Raw genomic sequence first — 19091 nt, 5'->3', positions numbered from 1 at the left:
TGCGTATTTCATGGTTTAATTAGCACGAGTGGTAATCGATTAATTTAAAAAAAAACGTGAAGGTATTGCAGCAAATTAAAAAAATAAATAAATGGTTATATTCTTATATTTAAAAAAAAAAAAATTTACTCTTTTAAAGAATAATTCTTTCGCTTTCGACGAGTACTAGTGGAAACATGTAAACAACCATCGATCACTAAAGTTCTTTGTCTTCAGAAAACACAACAGAAACTGCAGCTAACTAACGACAATTTTTAAAATCTTTTACATAAGATATACTGAATCAGTGTCTTCATATAAGTATGTGCATTAATTGTTAATAGTCATAAGGTAAGTAGTCAAGAATCATTGGTATAATTGTAATTATTTTAAGTGGAGCTGATAGCAAAAGCTTCTAATGTATAGTTGATGACCTTAAGTTCCACAGAAAGTGGAAAGCATTCTTTACTAGCAGTTTTCTTTTGCAAATAGTGGAAACCTTAACTGCTGAATGAGACCAACAATATTACTTCATTATGGATAACAACTATGAACCCTGTAGTACCCATGATTATATTATTGCTTTGTGCATGATCCTTAGAGACTCGATAACATATCTGAATGCTAGATGCATTGAAAATACTGGAAAAACAAAAATGTTAATTTTCATCAAATTCCCAGAAAGAGACTAAAAGTATTTCAATCAATCTATATTTTCACTTATATTAATCGCTGTATATTTTAGATCAACATTCATGTTCAACATTCTTCTAGTAGCAAGTGTTGACGAAAACACAGGCCATTTTCTAAAACGTTGTTTTCCAAACTGTCTCATGAAAAAGTTTGATAATCGTGACCAAGCTATGGTAGCTACAAGCCTGTATTTACACTGATTGTAATCTCTGTATATTTAAGATCAACATTAATGTCCAAAATTCTTCTTAGAGTTGATGTATACCAAAATACAGGCCATTTTCGAAGACGTTATTTTCACAACTCATAGTGAAATACCAAAGTTTGTTAATCAATTATGAAGATACCATCGCAGCTACGAACTAATATTTGCGCTAATTTTAATCTGTGTATATTCAAGATCAACATCCATGTATAACATTCTTCTGGGAGCTCAAGTTTACGAAAATACATCGCATTATCTAAGTAGTTGTTTTCTTATTTGTTCATCAAAGTGTATATGTATGTTTGGTTGCCAGCACTTTAGGCGCAATGTATGTATCCATTTTTTTGTAACAGCTAGCGCCATCTGTTAGAAATATTTCAAAAGTCGTAGTTCAGGCATTTTGGCGCTGAACAAAATTCACTTCCTTAAAAACGTTATAATTTAAATAAACAAACATGTAAAAATAGTACTTGAGCAAATGTAATATTATTACTTTAGTCTAATCATTAAAATACTAATTAGATTTCGAGTTATATGCATTTTAATTAAGACAAGCTGCGACATCTTTCGGTATTTGCAGGAAATAGTCTGCAACAGGCATACGTATGTGTAGTTGCAGACTGTTTCTTGAATATTCCGACAGATGTTTTTGATTCGCAAAAACCGCCAACGCATAACAGCTTAATAACTTTCTTATTAATTGACCAAAACTAACGTATTTCATAGCAAACGAAAGCGAAAGAATTATTCTTTAAAACAGTAAATTAAAATGTTCTATTATATGCGAAAATAACCATTTATTTAACTATTTTTTTCAATTGGCTGCAATACCTTCACGTTTTTTTTTTAAATTAATCGATTACCACTCGTGCTAATTAAACCATCAAATACGCAAATTAGAGATAAACTACAACTTTTCGAATGAGCTAACTGCCGGCATTGTGGTTTCGTCAGTACATCTACTAATTATATGTTAAATATATAACACACAAACATCATAGCTCCATCCCCGTTGGTTCAATAATCAAGAGCTATGTAATTGATAATATATACTGTACAAATATAAATACAAACAATCAGATATTATAATCAAATATATTCATTTTAATTTTTAACTAATTTCATAATTTCCATGTTTTTTTCGCGTTTTTCTCTCGGCTTTCTTCATTAAATAACATTCACAATTTTTCAACTTCACAGATCTCAGATATCACGGGTTTCTTTCTTATTTTCTTGCTTATTTTCCTAATCAATAATACCTAATTAAAAAGATCACGTTTCTTTGGATTAACAATTTGTTCAATTTAGAAAATATCCCGCAACGGTCGCTCGAGAACGCGTCGTTATTCATCTTCAATTATTCTGTTTGTATCGATCGAAATTTATTGCTTTTGTTTTATAAAAAGTTGCGTAAGGGTGGCGCCCAGTAGTGCAACATGACTTTGTGAGGCTTTAAGCGCAACCTGTTTTGAAGGCCCCATATTGGCCCTACTAAGAAAATCCTAAGGTTTTTTTTCGCGATTTGGGGGTCCCTTAATTTAAAAGGTTCTAGGCGCGCGTCTACTGCCCCTATGCGGTAACGCGCCACTGTTAATATTGTTATTTTCAAGAGATATAAAAGCAATTGAATATGATTATGTTCGTTGTTGTTGTTGCTGCAAATCGTAGGATATTATACCAATTATATAACAAACTTAATGCCTACACGACTGTTTAAGGAAGATCGAGGAACGTGTCCGAGATTTATTGCTGCAAGAAAATAGTTTAATGGTGAAGCGAGAAGTGGGCAGGAGGATAATTGTGAGGAGGATTAGTGATTCGACAACAAAAGGCGTGAAGGGACGCACGGACGACGTTTATTTGGACGTTCAATTAAAACCGAAACCTACATAAAAGAGAAGACTCGAGGGATGCGCATTGTCAAAAGAGGAACAAAGCCTTCGACCGTGAGATACCGCTACTTCCCTTTTCCCCCTTCACCAGCATCAAACCCCGCCGCGTTTTTCAGTCTTTGGCGAGCGTTACGTAACGTCCACGGATCGAGAGCGAGGTGGTAGAAAGCAGAACATTAAAAATGATGCGACGATCAAACAGATCCGATTTTGACCTTAGGCTGAGTTGTAGTAGTAATGTGACGATTATTCGGTTTCATTCTATTATGTATATACACATATATACACAACGTAAACTTGTTTTGTCGCTCAACACAAATTGCTAAATTACCATTTTGGAGCGCGCACGTTTTCTGACTGAAGATGACGACGGATTGTCTACGTAATCGCAAAACGATAAACGCAATCCGTGTACATTTCACTCTCCACATCCGCAGATATTTCTACTCATCGTACAGATATAATTAATATAAATATTTACTGTATTGCCAAAGACCGTCTTCTAAAGCCAGACTGAAAGATCACAATATTCTTATATAAGCGATTATACTTCTTCTACAAACAAATCAAATCGACATTATAATACTTTTTTCTCAGTAATTTTCAAAATTAGACTTGCAGTTAATTAACAAGCGAAGTATAAAAGCGGCAATAACCATGGACTTAATGAATGACAAATAAAATTTTGGAAATCCACAAGAACATAGTAAAATTATTATAAATATAGTATATTATTTTTCGTAGTTTATATTTTGGATTTTTCATAATTAATTGAAGTTATTATATAGTAAGTTATTATTAATGAGAAATCTTGATAATTTTTTGAATTTCGAATTACGTTTTGATACAATTATTTAAATGTGCACGAATATTAGTGCAATATTTATTAATATTTACATGTTTAAATAAACTTGTTGACTTGAACGTAAACTTTAATTAAGCGTAGTTGCTTTTTTTTTGCAACGATAACATTTTGTTAAGGTTAATTGATTATTTTTTTATGGTATTTGTCCTATAAATAGCGCACCTACTTATTGTTGCAATATGCGAATTCTATATAGTTATGTATGTTTCAGACTCCGCACACAAATGTCGTTTTAGTTTCACTTAGGTAAATATAACTGCATTTTACATTTATCCGTTTAATTTTTAACATTTGTTCAAACTGAAGAACTTTTACATCAACATATTCTTCATTTCGATCATTCAGTTTATAAATAATTGCAAAACTAATATGAATATCGTATAGAGAAATACTGAGTTGAGAAATTCCTTTTTCTAATAAAATTTATTTCATTGAAATTGATATCATTATATCGCCCGGCTTATAAAGATATACGGGCTTCCATTATTATTATTTTTAACATGATACGAGTCATCCTTCCTCCACGTCCATGTGTCAAATTACAGAATGATCGAAGACATCTGTCTTATTATATTGAGTCGCGAAACAGAATAACGAGACAAAGATAAAAATGATAGCGATTATGCGATAGAAATATCGGTTTTCACATGTAATAAAATACGTTATGCAGCTTATTTGTTATTGGTAACAAATATATTTCTTTAATGACTTCATTAAAATAAAAATAAATTTATTATTATAAAAAATAAACAAATTATACAGGGTTGTAATTTAATATAATTAATCGTGGGTTGTTCGTAATTAAGTAATTAGTAAATCTTAGATAAAGAAGCAACAGGTTTTTGCTACTGCGAACTATGTAAAAGCTCATTACATTTGTTGCGCAGCACTTGGCCTGAAGTAATGATTATAATTAGTTTTTAAGTGGGAATGTGACGACTGTAAAGAAAGTAATTTACATTGCGATGTGGAATTTGCATTATCGGTCGTAAAATTAATGAAAATTAATCTAGTTTTTACCATTTATAGGTACAGTTTTAATTATATGGAATAAAAGTTTATAGTAAATATTGGTCCATTTACCACCATATTTTGCTCTATTTGGCAAGTTTAGTTGTGTATTAATAGTAACAATTAATGTAAACTGTTTTTAGATACAAAATAATAGATAAAATAAGAAGTGTTGTTTAGTTGTAAAAGAGGATATATTGGTTAATGTAGCAACAGGTTTTTGATGGTCACAATTAGCTCTAATAGTTTCTAAATAAAAAAATATGGAAAATATTAGATACAATAGAAAAATGTGTATATTTTAAGTAAATATAATGTTTGTTTTATTTCGATAATGATAAGTTGTATAAATTTGATAAAGAGTTTATAATAAATGTTGGTCAAAGTAGCAACAGGTTTATGCGATTACAAATTTGATGGCACATCGATAAATATTATTGCGCACTATTTATTTTATTAATAATGCTTATAATTAGTTTGGTAAGTGGAACGAACGAAGGAAGCGAAGAGATGAGGAACGTTAAATGAAAATAAATAGATTTTGAATTGATGCGGAGGCGGGTGGGCGCACGCGCTTCCGCCTCACACATAAATCCTGGAATCTGTGCGGAAAGAAAGGAAGATCGATATGTATTGGCGATGCGTGATATGATGTTGATGATGACGAATTCCCGTTTCAGGTCAGAGAATACACGATCCGAGCGTGTCTTCGTTTCTTTCCTCTTCTCTTTTCATTCCACTGTTGATATCGTTCAGATGCGGTACGGGGGAGGTCGTGAGGCTGAGGAGCAGAGGAAGACGCGCGTCGCGACGCCTGTTGCTCGCGCGCCGCCCGTGCGATCCGACGCTGCTTGTGCCCCAATTGCTCTGACGGATCATCGCGTGTGTTCCCATTAGAAACTATCCTCCTTACAACACACTTCGGATTCTGGTCACAAGATTTACGACTGCCAAAAGACATTAGTAGTGCCGTGGATGCCACCACGGAGGATGCAGTGATCTCCGTCCCAACCACCGACTACCGCAATCATCACTTTTCTCACTCTCTTTCTCCATCTCGCTTTATACGCATCACTTTCGCGCGCGTCCTTCCGTGTTTTTTTTTTTACTTCTTTATCCATCTCCAAGATTTCCACTGAAACGAAAAAGGTAAGAGAAAACTATTTCACCCGTCTCTATCATAATACCATTATGCAATCCCTGGATTTGCGTCATCAACGATTTTGTTTGTGTTTACTGTCGTTCCTGTCGGAGCGTGACCATATTATCTGCCTATCACAGATTTCGAACTAATCACTCGTTTTTTCTTCATCTTCGAAAATGTCCGAAACCTAGAGGAGCAAAACAGCAGTATTAACTTAACTCATTTACATCCACTTCTATGCTAATTACAGTGAACGCAACGCACTCGCTCACGTATTATTCAATAATTCTACAAACAATACCACATGCATATCATTGTGTAGCATAAATTTATACTAAACTTTAATCATTCCGAAATTCCTCGCCCAGACAATATAAAAGCAGACAACATGTTTTATATTTCTCTCTAAAGATTTTCATAAACACTCACTTTACTTATAATTATTATTTCCAATAAAAATATACATTACATAAAACTTAGATTATAATGAATTCTTAATAAGAAATAATATTTCTTATTACGCAGGAAGGATGTAAAATAGTTATTTTAATTCCTATTTTTAAAACTCTTATGTTTTTACTCCTGTATGTTTTTCTTGGTTTATTCACAATATAATGTAATTATTATTTATTCAAAGTAATGACATGTTTATAAATATTAAATAAAGTATAAAATAATAATTTAGTTAAAGAATTAAGTTATTACATTAAGAAACATGCATATATATTTTTTAAAATTTTGTCAACATAAAAGTCGCGTTTTCCCAAAGTATCGAATGAATTTGCAATTAGGAAGCACTATAAGACAGATGTTGTCAATTAACAGCAATATGAGCAGATGCGTTGAATTCTTACAATGTTGTTCTGTTCTTATGGTTGACGACGTGCAGCGATGGTCAAGGAGGGAAAGCACCGAAATTGTTGAGACCTTTGACATTTATGTTTTGTTTCCCGTTTTGCGTTCGCTTTTCTGAGCGCCCGTATTTTTAGCTGAGACCGACGTAAAACTGGAGGATAAATGTGGCGTCGTAAAAGAATAAGAAACGCATTATTGTCGCCGTTTTTCACCGTGCGGTCCCGTTCCAAAAACTGTCGTTCATGGTTATTTCTTACGGATTTGCTGCCGCCGCTTATTTTGCCAAACAGAAATAACTTATGATTCTTTGGAAAGGTCGACGATTGGAAGGAACAAGAAAACGTCGAACTTGACGATGATGGTGCTAATTAATTTGCTTTTGTTTTTCCAGTACCAAAAGGGCATAATTGATGCCCCAAATATTTGAAATATTCACCATGGATTCGGGTTCCAAGAAGAAGCGGATACATCTCAGCTACAGGTGCATAGTTTTACTTGTGCTTCTGTTCGTCGTGTGCAATTTGGCCACGGGTCTTTTGGTATACTACAATTCAGTTGATTCTCCGAAACGGGATACGCAGATCGTGCAATTAGAAACGGAAACTTCGACAGCAACATCTCCGAAGGAAACCACTAATCCTTCCACCGATCGGATCGATGTTCAGGCTAAACCAAAGAGAAGCGTCCGTTTACCTAAATCAGTGACTCCTAGCGCATACAGGCTTAGCATTGTTCCTTTTATCTATGAGAACTTTACGTTCGAAGGAGATATTTCCATCGATGTTAATGTTAACGAAGCTACGAGTAATATTACGTTGCACATAAATGAACTGACCATAGACGAGGGATCGGTGAAAGTCTTGCAAGATTCCCGTGAAATATCGGTTTCTCATTTGGTCTATGATAAGGCTCTCCAGTTCTTCATCATTAACTTCCCAGAACCGTTGAAACAAGGCAACTATAGCGTCTCCATGCAATTCGCTGGTGTTCTTAATAACGTCCTCCAAGGTTTTTATAGAAGCTCTTATCCTGGGCAGAACGGAACAAGGTATGAAATTCAAATGTATAACTCAAATTACATAAATTGCAATATTTTCGTATATCAAACAATTTGTTGATGTTTTATGTGTAGTTTTTAATAAATATCATTTTATTCATGTAATAGATGGATCGCGGCGACACAGTTTCAGCCGACGGACGCAAGAAGGGCATTCCCATGTTTCGATGAGCCTGCGCTGAAAGCAACCTTTGAGGTTGCTATTGGACGTCCCAACAATATGTCCTCGATCTCGAATATGCCTAGGATTCGATCGCATCCATTCGATGGAGACGTGAATTACACCTGGGATTTCTTCGAGCGTTCTGTACCGATGTCTACGTATCTCGTAGCTTTCTTAGTCTCCGATTTTGAAAGCAGATCTGTCGGAAATTTCTCCGTCTGGGCTAGGAAGAGCGCAATAGATCAAACGGCGTACAGCTTAGAGGTTGGTCCCATCATCCTGAAGTACTACGAAAAGTTTTTCGACATTCCATTTCCACTCGCCAAAATCGATTTGGTCGCTTTGCCCGACTTCTCCGCTGGTGCCATGGAAAATTGGGGCTTGATCACGTTCAGGTATTTCTTTGTATTTAGATATATATTCTTATTACACACATTTTATTCTAAAAGGGAATCGAATCTGCTTTACGATGAGGTCGTTTCATCTTTAACGAACAAACAGAGTATTGCAATCGTCGTAGCCCACGAGTTGGCTCATCAGTGGTTCGGAAACTTAGTTACTCCATCGTGGTGGACGGATTTATGGCTCAATGAAGGATTCGCCAGTTACCTGGAATACATAGGCACTGATGCTGTGAGTAACTTTATAAAACATTAAAATTTTCATTCAATTTATTTGCTTTTAAAGGCGCGTCCGGATTTGAAGGTTCTGGATCAATTCGTTGTTCAGGAGAATCAAGTGGTATTTTCATTGGATGCTCTAAAATCCTCGCATCCGATTTCAATTGAGGTCAACGACCCAGAAGAAATCAATGATATCTTCGATCGTATTTCTTATGGAAAAGGTATATATTGTTTTCGCTTTGTTTTCTAGTTAATTTAAGTATTGTATAGGATCAACCATAATTAGGATGATGGATCACTTCCTCTCGACGCCTGTCTTTCAAAAAGGATTAACGAATTTTTTGAATGAAAAGTGAGTAATTTATAATAAAGAATGTAGTTCGTCACTCTTATTTAATTTATTTAGGATGTACCAAAGCGCGCAGCAGGATGACTTGTGGGAGTCACTCACGGAAGTTGCACGTTCTGAAGGGATATTTGATAATACCATGAGTGTGAAAATTGTCATGGATACATGGACTTTGCAGACAGGTTTTCCAGTAGTTTTTGTAAGCAGAAAGGAAGGTCGACTGAGCGTAAGGCAGGAAAAGTTTTCGCTTAATGGTAGCTCGGATAAGGAGAAGGCCCTATGGTGGATTCCGTTGACTTACGCTAATCGCACCAATGAACGAAGCGAAATTTGGCTGAGAGGTATCGAGAAGATGAGCATTGAGGATGAGACCAAACCGAGCGAATGGTTGCTGGTCAATTTGAACCAATCCGGTTACTATCGCGTCAATTACGACGATGCGAATTGGGCTCTACTCACCGAACAATTGAACCGTAATCACACGATCTTCGATCCGAAGAATCGGGCTCAAATCATAGACGACGCTCTGAATCTGGCAAGCGCCGGTTACCTGAACTACAGCATAGCCATGAACGTTACCAAATATTTGGCAAACGAGAAGGACTTCGTGCCGTGGAAGGCTGCATTCAAAGGTTTAGATTATATGCACGAAATGTTCATGCGTAGCGAACATTTTGATAAATTCAAAGTAAGATTACTTAAAGCTGTTTTCGTGAATCTTCATTATTACTCTTTCGTTTAAGGATTACATGCTGCGTTTAATACTGCCACTTTACAACGAGCTGGGCTTCAGGGATTCCCCTAAAGATCCGCCGTTGGTTTCCTATTTGCGGAACGAAATTCTACCCAGGGTGTGTCGCCTGAGCTACAAAAGTTGCATCTACAATTCTTCGATTCTATTTGACAATTGGCGAGCGTCACCCAATCCGGACGTGAATAATCCGTAAATATGTGTTTCCTTTAAAAATTAAAATATTTGGGTGTCCCGATTCTCAGGATTGATGATCAGAATCGGTTTTCAGGATTGCTCCGAATATGAAGGTGTTCGTGTACTGCAGCGCGATCAGGATGGGCGGAGAGGATGAATGGAACTTTGCGTGGGAGAGGTACTTGAACACGAATGTGGGCACTGAAAGGGAGACAATTTTGGCGGCATTGGCTTGCACCGAGGAGGTTTGGCTTCTGAATCGGTTCCTGTCGAGGGCCGTAACTGAAGGATCCGGTATTCGAAAACAAGACGCACCTTCTGTTCTCACCGCAGTAGGTGGTAACGTCATTGGACAAGGACTGACCTACAGGTTCATGACCAACAATTTTGCGAAAATTAAGAAATAGTAATACAAAGGAATTCCTTGCATGCGTTCGATTTAAACTGATTTAATGATAATTTCCAGTATGGGTTCCTCCTTCATATCGTTGAATGGCATCATACGTCTGATTTCGCAACATTTCAACACGAGACAAGATGCAGTAGATGTGAGTAAACAAGATGACTTATTTTCATCAGGGTCTTACACTGTTCTTCGCTTTGCAGCTATCAAAGTTTGCGGCGAAGGAAAACCTGACATCGAGGCCGATCAGTCAAGCGATCGAGCAGGCCTGGGTGAACGTGGATTGGATGGACAGGAACTTTGCGACGATTGTTTCTTGGTTGAAGAATAATTGAAACCGCCAGTCGATTACTTAAATACATTTCACTTAACTATAGTTAACATTTTATTCCTTAAATATAAAGTGAAAGAAAAATCAATAAGAATAAAAATGTTGATGACTGTTTTAATGCAGCATCTTGGAGATGATTGCGAAGCCGGCGACCTGCGACAAAGATCCGGCAATACCGGCTGTCGAATTTCTACTATTGTACTTATTGAGCCAAGTCATTATTTCCTCTTCGTGGTTCTTCACCCATTTCATGTTGGTCTCGGCTGTGGCGATGGCTGCTTTCGTCGCGTCTTTTGTGGCGTCTTGGAGTTTGCCTTCGTTGTCTCTCAAGAACTTTTTGAGCTAGAACGAAACGAGATTATTATTTTTGCTTCCAGTATCAACAATTGATCACTTACTTTCTCTACTTGCTCGGAACTGGTGATTCTCTCAGCGATGCTCGTGATAACTTTGGAGAGCGGATTCATACCTTCATAACTGCAAACGAGAATCGAATGGTAATTTGATATACAATTATATAAATTCACTTACTTCTTCACGATTTCTTCGAATTTGTTTGCCATGAAATTCAACGCAATATTGACGCCGGTTGGATTACCGGTGAGGACAGCGGTGAAGACGCTATGCGTGTCTTGTTTCCTGATTGTTCCATCAATCGAACTGGTCAAGTATTCTTGCTGCAAAATTGTATTATTAGTGCATCCGAGTGCCGTGATGATTTTTGCATTCTCAGAAGAAACAGACTGTTCACTTGCTAATTTCTCGAACAAGAATTGCCATTCCTTAAAACTTCCGTGACGAACAGCGGCGCAATATACGACGCTCCTCATATCTGGTTCAATCGCTGCTCTAAAGATTAGTTGTATTTTAAATTATTTATTTTACATGCAATACAAGCCTTACCCTCCTTCCATATATTTCTTAAAATCATCTTTCGAAGTTTTCACGCAATCGCCCATGTTGATCTCGCAAGCCCACTGCATAACAAGTGTTTTCTTCAATTTTCTGATGTGCTCACTTTCGGTGGTTATCTCTGCTCTTTCCAAAGATTTGTACACATTTCCCATGAGATCTTTTATGTAATTCTATAAATAAATAGAAACTGATTTGCTAGGAAAAGAAATATAAATTCATCATCAAAATATTTACGGTCAAAGTGGTGTACAGATTTCCCGAAAATCGTTTCCTCAAGAAAGAAAATGAGTTGAAGGCAGTGTACCACGGGTAGTAGCTCGTTTCTTCTTTCATGTAACCGATGAAGTTCAAACTGTCGTTGTATTTTGTGTAGTCACCACGTGCCAAATTTAAAACATCGTCGACGAGCTGTGCACGATTTATTTGATCAATCTCATCAATTGTCGACTTGTCTTTCAACGTCTCGTGAATTAATCCTAACAATATTCTATCGTAATTAACGCGATAGTATCCGGTCTGCTGGATGTTAAATATAATCCATTTTTTTGTATCAATTGTAATCTCAGTAGTTGCACTAGTCATGTTTATTTTAGGTTTAGTATTTCTAAAATCGGGATTGTCTCCTGTAGTGTAAGTAATTGGTATCTTCCAAATAGTCTTGCTTTCTTTTTTTCCCTGTGTTGAGTGTTTCTCATACACAAAACGTTCTTGTTTGAGCACGGCTCTTCCTTTCGAATAACTAACAGAGACAACTGGATATCCGGGACTATAGATCCATTCCTTCATCATGTTTTTCATTTCGTTCACATTTTCGCTGGAGCTCAATTCTCTGAACAGATCGTCGGGAACTGCGCTCGAAAATTTGCTGAAATTTCGCTTTAATACAAAGATTTACTGCAAAATCGATTTTACCTACTTTTTATTTAAATATTGTTGTATGCGCATCTTAAATTCGGGCGGTCCAATTAAGTGTTGCATCATCCTGACGATACATCCACCCTTATTGTAAGTGATGGAATTTGATTGAATATCAGAGGAAGAACTGACTTTGTTGGATAGCGGCTGAGTTGTAACATCGTCCAATGGGAATACGGTGTGCATTTGCTCAACAACAAATTGATCCATCATATTCCAATCAGGGTGAACCTTTAAGGATGTCAGAGAATAAAAAAGAAATGATTATTCGTAAAAAACTTATCGTACCTTTTCAGTGATAAAATACTCTAAGAATCTGGCGAAACCTTTGTTCAGCCAAGCGTCCTCCCACCGTTTCATGGAAACCAAATTGCCAAACCACATGTGGGATTGCTCGTGAGCCATAATCGATGACACACGCTGCTTGTTCTTGGTGGTTGATTCTTTAGGATCCCATAAGAGAGCGCTTTCACTAAACAAATGAATGGATGTTTTTCTTGTTAGTAACATTACAAATAAACAATGCTGTATTAAGATGTCTTGTTGTTTAAGACAAAACAACACGTTTAAGATTTTGGTGTGTTTACCTGAAAGTTAAGAGTCCCCAATTTTCGGTAGCTCCAGCCGGATAATCTGGAATGGCCACTTGGAGCAACTGATTCATTGTTGTCGAGAAATAATCAATTCCGGTAAATTGGTTCAGTTTCTGTACGAGTAGAGGTGTATCTTCGGCGGCAAACACCATAAATTCTCTGGCTTCCTTCCTTGCCCAAATTTTCATCTGCTTATGTGTAGTAGCTATGGGTTCAAATTTTGCAACAACAAAAGCTACAGCGTATGTGGACATCGGTGCAGTTTCTTTAAATATAGTTCTAAAAGAAAATCTTGTTATGGATGTGTCCAATATTAGGATATTAGAAAAGTTTACGTTGAGGGACTTGTATTTATTTTTGGTTGATTTCCAAGAGCCGTGTATCCCAATGGATGATTTACAGTAATGGTAAATTTGGCTTTAAATTGTGGTTCATCGAAGCAAGGGAATGCATGACGAGCGTACGTGGGCTGGAATTGCGTAATGGCGAAAGTCCTACAATTAAAAATCAAGTTATGAAAGAACGACTAGAAAGGATTTAGGTGTTGTAATTACTCAGTATTCTTTGAGTCCACTTTATAGGTGCTCAAATAAAATCCGTACGCGTTTTCGGCCAGCGTTCCTTGGAATGATCTAAACTGAAGAATGTATTTGCCTATAGCAAGATAGTTTCCAATTGTAATATGAAGAATTTCGGTGTCTTCGTTGTATTCAACATTAACTATTCCAAGTGCCACAGTTTTGTCATCGGTAAGAGCAATATCGTTATCAAGTATTATCAATTCCTTAGCTTTATGCAAGCGTATAACATTTGTCGATTTCTCAATGTTGAATTTTATCTGAGACTTTCCGGTAAATATTTTTTTCAAAGCAAAACCATCTGTCAGCAATATATCGATTTCATAAGATTCAGGTTTGACGAACTCGTCCAATCGGTCGTTGACTTCACCGAACAAACCATTGGAGGTGTTATTAAGAGGACCGCCTTGTACTAATCCCAACGTTGCAAGCAACCACAACAATATCATTTCTGGAAGCTGAAAAAAAAGTCGGTGTCTTAAAATCTTCAATTGCTAATAGTTAATTAAGTGAAATTAATTATGTATATACATAAAAATTTCGTGAAATAGAATAATAAAATAAATATATATAACTACTTTTGTGTGTATAACAGTTGCAGCAACTTCCCCAATATCGTGGTTCACTTTTTACAGATTGTTCCATTTATATAACGAAAGGCTCGACGGTTATCTAATCGACAGGATATCTCTATCAAGATATATTTATTGGAATTATGATGAACAGTATTTTAATAGACTAAATTTTGTCGAATTGCTGTCTAATTTTGACTCTATTTCTCAAAATTACCCTCTATATGTACGTTATCTTTGACAATACGAAAATTAATTAATTAATTGCTATATGAAATTTTTTACACAAGAAATTATATATTTTTTTTTATAAAAACAAGTTATACAATCTAATTTGTATAATTAGTTTAAAATCAGTTTATTCCAAAAAAAATTGTTAGCCTCTACTTGAAAACATTTTATCATATTGTATCAGTAATATAAAGTAAGTTTCCACAACCACAGACTAAAAATAATTTATGTAATATTCAAAATTTTTCTAATCATAAGTTACTGATATGATGAATTTGTGTCAAAAATCTTGCAAAAAAATATTAAATACTGAATCATACAGAACTTTTGATCTTTAGATATAAACTGATTGAATAATTGAACATTTCCTTTTTCTAATCGCTGATCTGCATTATTCGTCTGAAAACGGAACATTCCGACGTGAGACAAAATGCAGTAAATGTAAGCCCTTCTTTTGAAGAAGAGTCTTAAACAGTAGATCACTTGAAGTTTGAAGTGAAGGAAAACCAGACGTAGAGTTAAGATCAGTCAAGCGATCGAGCAGGCCTGGGTAAACGCGTACTGGATGGATAGGAACATAGCAATGATTGTTTTTTGGTTGGAAAAAAAGTGAATCAGCGATTACTTAAATTACATTTTATTCCTTAAATATAAAGTGAAAGATAACAAAAAAAAATAAGAGCAAAAATGATGATGACTGTTTTAATGCAGCATCTTGGAGATGATTGCAAAGGCGGCGACGAGCGCCAAAGATCCGGTAATACCGGCTGCCGAATTTCTACCATTGTACGTATTGAACCAAGCCGTTAGATCTTTTTCGTAGCTCTTCACCCATTTCATGTTGGTCTCGGCTGTGGCGATGGCTGCTTTCGTCACGTCTTTGGTGGCGTCTTGGAGTTTGCCTTCGTTGTCCTTCAGGAATTTCTCGAACTAGAATGAAGTGATATTATTTTTCTGCATCCAGTTTCAACAATCGATCACTTACCTTCTTCACTTGCTCGGGACTGGTGATTCTCTCAGAGATGCTAGTGATAACGTTCGAGAGAGAATTCATACCTCCATAACTGCAAACGAGAATCGAATAGTAATTTAATATAGAATTATGTAAATTCACTTACCTTTTCACGATTTCTTCGAATTTGGTTGCCATGAAGTTCAACGCAATATCGACGCCGGTAGGATTTCCGGTAAGGACAGCGGTGAAAACGCTCTGCGCGTCTTGTTTCCTGATGGTTCCACCAATTGAACTAGCCAAGTATTTCTCTTGCAATTTTTTATCATTCGTGCAGCCAAGTGCGGTAATGATTGTTGCATTCTCAGAAGCAGTGGTCTTTGCATTTGCGAATTTATTGAATAAGTGTTCCCATTCCTTGTCACTGCCGTGACGGACAGCGGCACAATATACAACGCTCCTCATATCTGGTTCAATCGCAGCTCTAAAGATTAGTTTTATTTTAAATTATATATATTATATGCAATACCAAATATCTTACCCTCCTTCCATGTATTTCTTAAACTGTTCTTTTGAAGATTGAACACAAGTGCCCATGTTGATTTCGCAAGCCCACTGGTTAATAAGTGTTTTCTTCAATTTTCCAATATGTTCACTCTCGATGGCTTTATTTCCTGTTGTCAAAGATTTGTAAACATTTGCCATGAGATCTTTCATATAATTCTGAAAATAATTAGAAATTTGTTGATTAAGAAAGGAAATATAATGACATTGAAAATGATTACAGTCAAATCGGTGTGCAGACTTCCCGAAAGTCGTTTCCTCAAGAAAGAGAAAGAATTGAAGGCGGTGTACCATGGGTAGTAGCTCGTTTCTTCTTTCATGTAACCGATGAAGTCTAAACTTTCCTTGTATGTTTTGTAGCCTCCGCGCGCCAAATTGAAAACATCGTCGACGAGCTGAGCACGACTTATTGGATCAATCTTATCAATTTTCTTTTTGTCCTTCAACGTCTCGTGAATTAAACCCAACAATATTCCATCGTAATTGACGCGATAGTATCCAGTCTGCTGCATGTTCAAGATGATCCATTTTTTAGGTAGAACTATAATCTCACCAGTTTCACCGGTCATGTTAAGTTTAGGTTTAGTATTTTGGAAATCGGCTTCATCTTCTATAGAATAACTAATTGGTATCTTCCAAATAGTTTTGGCTTCTTTTTTTTCCGGTGTTGTTTGCTTGTCGTACACGAAACGCTCTTGTTTGAGCAAGACCTTTCCTTTCGAATAATTAACAGAGACAACTGGATATCCGGGACTGTAGATCCATTCCTTCATAAAGTTTTTCATTTCGGTCACGTCTTCCATGTTGCTCAATTCTCTGAACAGATCGTCTGGGACTGTTTTCTCAAATTGGCTGATAAAAACGAAATTTCTCTTTAATACAACGGCTCACAGCAAAAATCGATTTTACTTACTTTCTTTTCAAATATTTTTGAATACGCTTTTTAAATTCCTTGACTCCCATCAAGTGTTGCATCATCCTGACGATGCATCCACCCTTGTTGTAGGTGATGGAACCGAAGTTTGATTGAATCTCGGTGGCTGAATCGACTTTGTTAGATAACGGCTGAGATGTAACGGCGTCCAATGGGAATACGGTGTGCATTTGCTCAACAACAAATTGTTCCATCGTATTCCAATCAGGGTGAACCTATAAACATGTTACACAATAAAATACTAATTTTGACAAAAAAAGAAAAAAATTCATACCTCTCCGGTGGTGAAATACTCGAAGAATCTGGCGAAACCTTCGTTGAGCCAAGCGTGCTCCCACCATTTCATGGTTACCAAATCACCGAACCACATGTGGGATTGTTCGTGGGCCATGATGGATGATACACGCTGCTTGTTTTTGGTGGTTGATTCTTTAGGATCCCATAGGAGAGCGCTTTCTCTAAACACATTAATTGACCATTTAAGCATATTACTATTGTTTAGACTGCTGTAATTTATATGCTTGTGCTTTTTGTGACTATACAAATAAACAAAGAGAAAACGAAACGTTTAAGATTCAGGTGTGTTTACCTGTAAGTCAAGAGTCCCCAATTTTCCATAGCTCCAGCCGAAAAATCAGGAATGGCCACTTGATGCAACTGTTCCATTTTTGTAGATAAATACGGAATTCCGGTGTATTCGTCCAATTGTTTGACGAGTTTAGGTGTATCTTCAGCAGCAAACTTCATAGTTTCTTTGGCTTCCTTCCTTGCCCAAATGCTCATTTCTTTGTTATTGGTAGGTTGAGCTTCAAATTTTGAAACAACAAAAGCCACAATGTAGGTGGACATGCTCACAGTTTCTTTGAATGTAGTCTTAACACTAAACGATAAAAAAATAGATTTTAGTTATCAGGAAATAATATTAGGCTAACTGAATCGTACTTTGTAGAAGCTGCGATTTTTGGTTGATTTCCAAGAGCCGTGTATCCGATTGGATGATTTATAGTAATGGTAAATTTGGCCTTAAATTGTGGTTCATCGAAGCAAGGGAATGCACGACGAGCGTACGTGGCCTGGAATTGCGTAGTGGCGATAGTCCTAAAAAGTAAGAATCAAGTTAAAAAAAGAACGACGCAGAAACGATGCAGATTTTCTGTGTTATAATTACTCAGTTTTCTTTGCATCCAGTTTGTAGGTGCTCAAATAGAATCCATACATGTCCTCGTACAGTTTACCTTTAAATGTTTTGAAATCAAGACTGTATTTGGTGTTTTTTACAAGATCTCCTTTAAGTATGAGCGTAATGATTTCAGTGACAGCGTCGTATGTCATTTTTTCTATTTTAATTTCTGCTTTTTTATCATCGGTAAGAACAATATTAGCCAGTTCTATATCCATTTCCTCAGCTCTATGCAAGCGTATAGAACTGGTCTCTTTCTCAACGTTGAATACTATCGTGGTCTTTCCGGTAAATGTTTTGTCCGTAGCAAAATTATCTTTCAGCGACAATTCGATAACATAAGATTCGGGTTTGACGAATTCGTCCAATCGGAAGTTGTCTTCAGCGAATAAACCATTGGAGATGGTTTTAAAAGGACCGGCTTGGGCTAAACCCAACGCCGCAAGCAACCACAACAACCTCATTTCTGGAAACTGAAACAAAATTCGGGATGAGAACACGCAACACTTTCTGTCTGATCGCATAATCTCGCATAGATTCCATAAGAGCATATTAAATGATAACGTTTTGTAAATACGATTGTGCTCTTGATTTTGTCAATATCCCATTTAATTAACTCATCAAGTTGATAGTTAAAAAAAAATGTAACAATATTATGAATATTTCCTACACTTTTATATAATAGTTAAATAATTGAAACTAATTGCTTATATTTATACAAATGTAAAAATTAATATCATAAACATTATCAATAAAAATAATATATATATATAGAAAAGATAAATTTACTTTTGTCCTTGTGATATTTGCAGCAATCTCTCCGATGTCGTGGTTCACTTTTTCGAGATTGATCCAGATGATGGACTGCGGAGTGGCTTTCGCGGATGGCCCTTTTATAAACGTCGGTCGTTATCTAATCGACAGAGATATCCTGCTAAGATCTAGATCAGAATTGATTGGAATTATATAAAAAAAGATATAATGAATGTAGAAATACTTTTTTTTCTCAATAGATGAAAGTACGCACCGTATTTCGAGGTAGACTCGATTCTGCCGATTTGCTGCTAAAATTTCTGTATTGTCTCTAATCTGCCCTCGATATGCACGTTATCTCCGACAATACGAAAAGTCATTATTTATATAACAATAATATCATCAT

At 36.1% G+C, this 19091-nt stretch overlaps 2 protein-coding genes across 2 annotated transcripts; one reads left to right on the top strand and one right to left on the bottom strand.

Moving 5' to 3' along the window:
- Positions 1 to 5034: 5034 nt before the first annotated feature.
- Positions 5035 to 10543, top strand: LOC108559876 (aminopeptidase N-like). The gene is made up of 11 exons (XM_017917245.1): positions 5035 to 5792; positions 7035 to 7692; positions 7810 to 8259; positions 8314 to 8497; positions 8552 to 8708; positions 8758 to 8839; positions 8894 to 9524; positions 9580 to 9779; positions 9859 to 10170; positions 10231 to 10312; positions 10371 to 10543. Exons 2-11 carry the CDS (start codon positions 7055 to 7057, stop codon positions 10500 to 10502), a joined length of 2868 nt encoding a protein of 955 aa, XP_017772734.1. The 5' UTR covers positions 5035 to 5792; positions 7035 to 7054; the 3' UTR covers positions 10503 to 10543.
- LOC108559870 lies at positions 10540 to 18870 on the bottom strand. The gene is made up of 21 exons (XM_017917240.1): positions 18722 to 18870; positions 17921 to 18405; positions 17695 to 17850; positions 17342 to 17632; positions 17027 to 17210; positions 16732 to 16967; positions 16040 to 16670; positions 15796 to 15977; positions 15421 to 15738; positions 15288 to 15366; positions 15008 to 15232; positions 13476 to 13957; positions 13257 to 13415; positions 12916 to 13200; positions 12617 to 12800; positions 12330 to 12559; positions 11648 to 12278; positions 11402 to 11583; positions 11030 to 11347; positions 10897 to 10975; positions 10540 to 10840 (listed from the first exon to the last, which is right to left on the bottom strand). The coding sequence occupies exons 2-21, from the start codon at positions 18394 to 18396 to the stop codon at positions 10613 to 10615; spliced, it is 5556 nt and encodes a 1851-aa protein (XP_017772729.1). The 5' UTR covers positions 18397 to 18405; positions 18722 to 18870; the 3' UTR covers positions 10540 to 10612.
- Positions 18871 to 19091: the final 221 nt, after the last annotated feature.

This window comes from Nicrophorus vespilloides, unplaced genomic scaffold (genome assembly GCF_001412225.1).
Source record: "Nicrophorus vespilloides isolate i.1.1-1 unplaced genomic scaffold, Nicve_v1.0, whole genome shotgun sequence".
NCBI classification, from domain to species: Eukaryota; Metazoa; Arthropoda; class Insecta; order Coleoptera; family Silphidae; genus Nicrophorus; species Nicrophorus vespilloides.
This window is presented reverse-complemented; position numbering and strand designations above follow the sequence as displayed.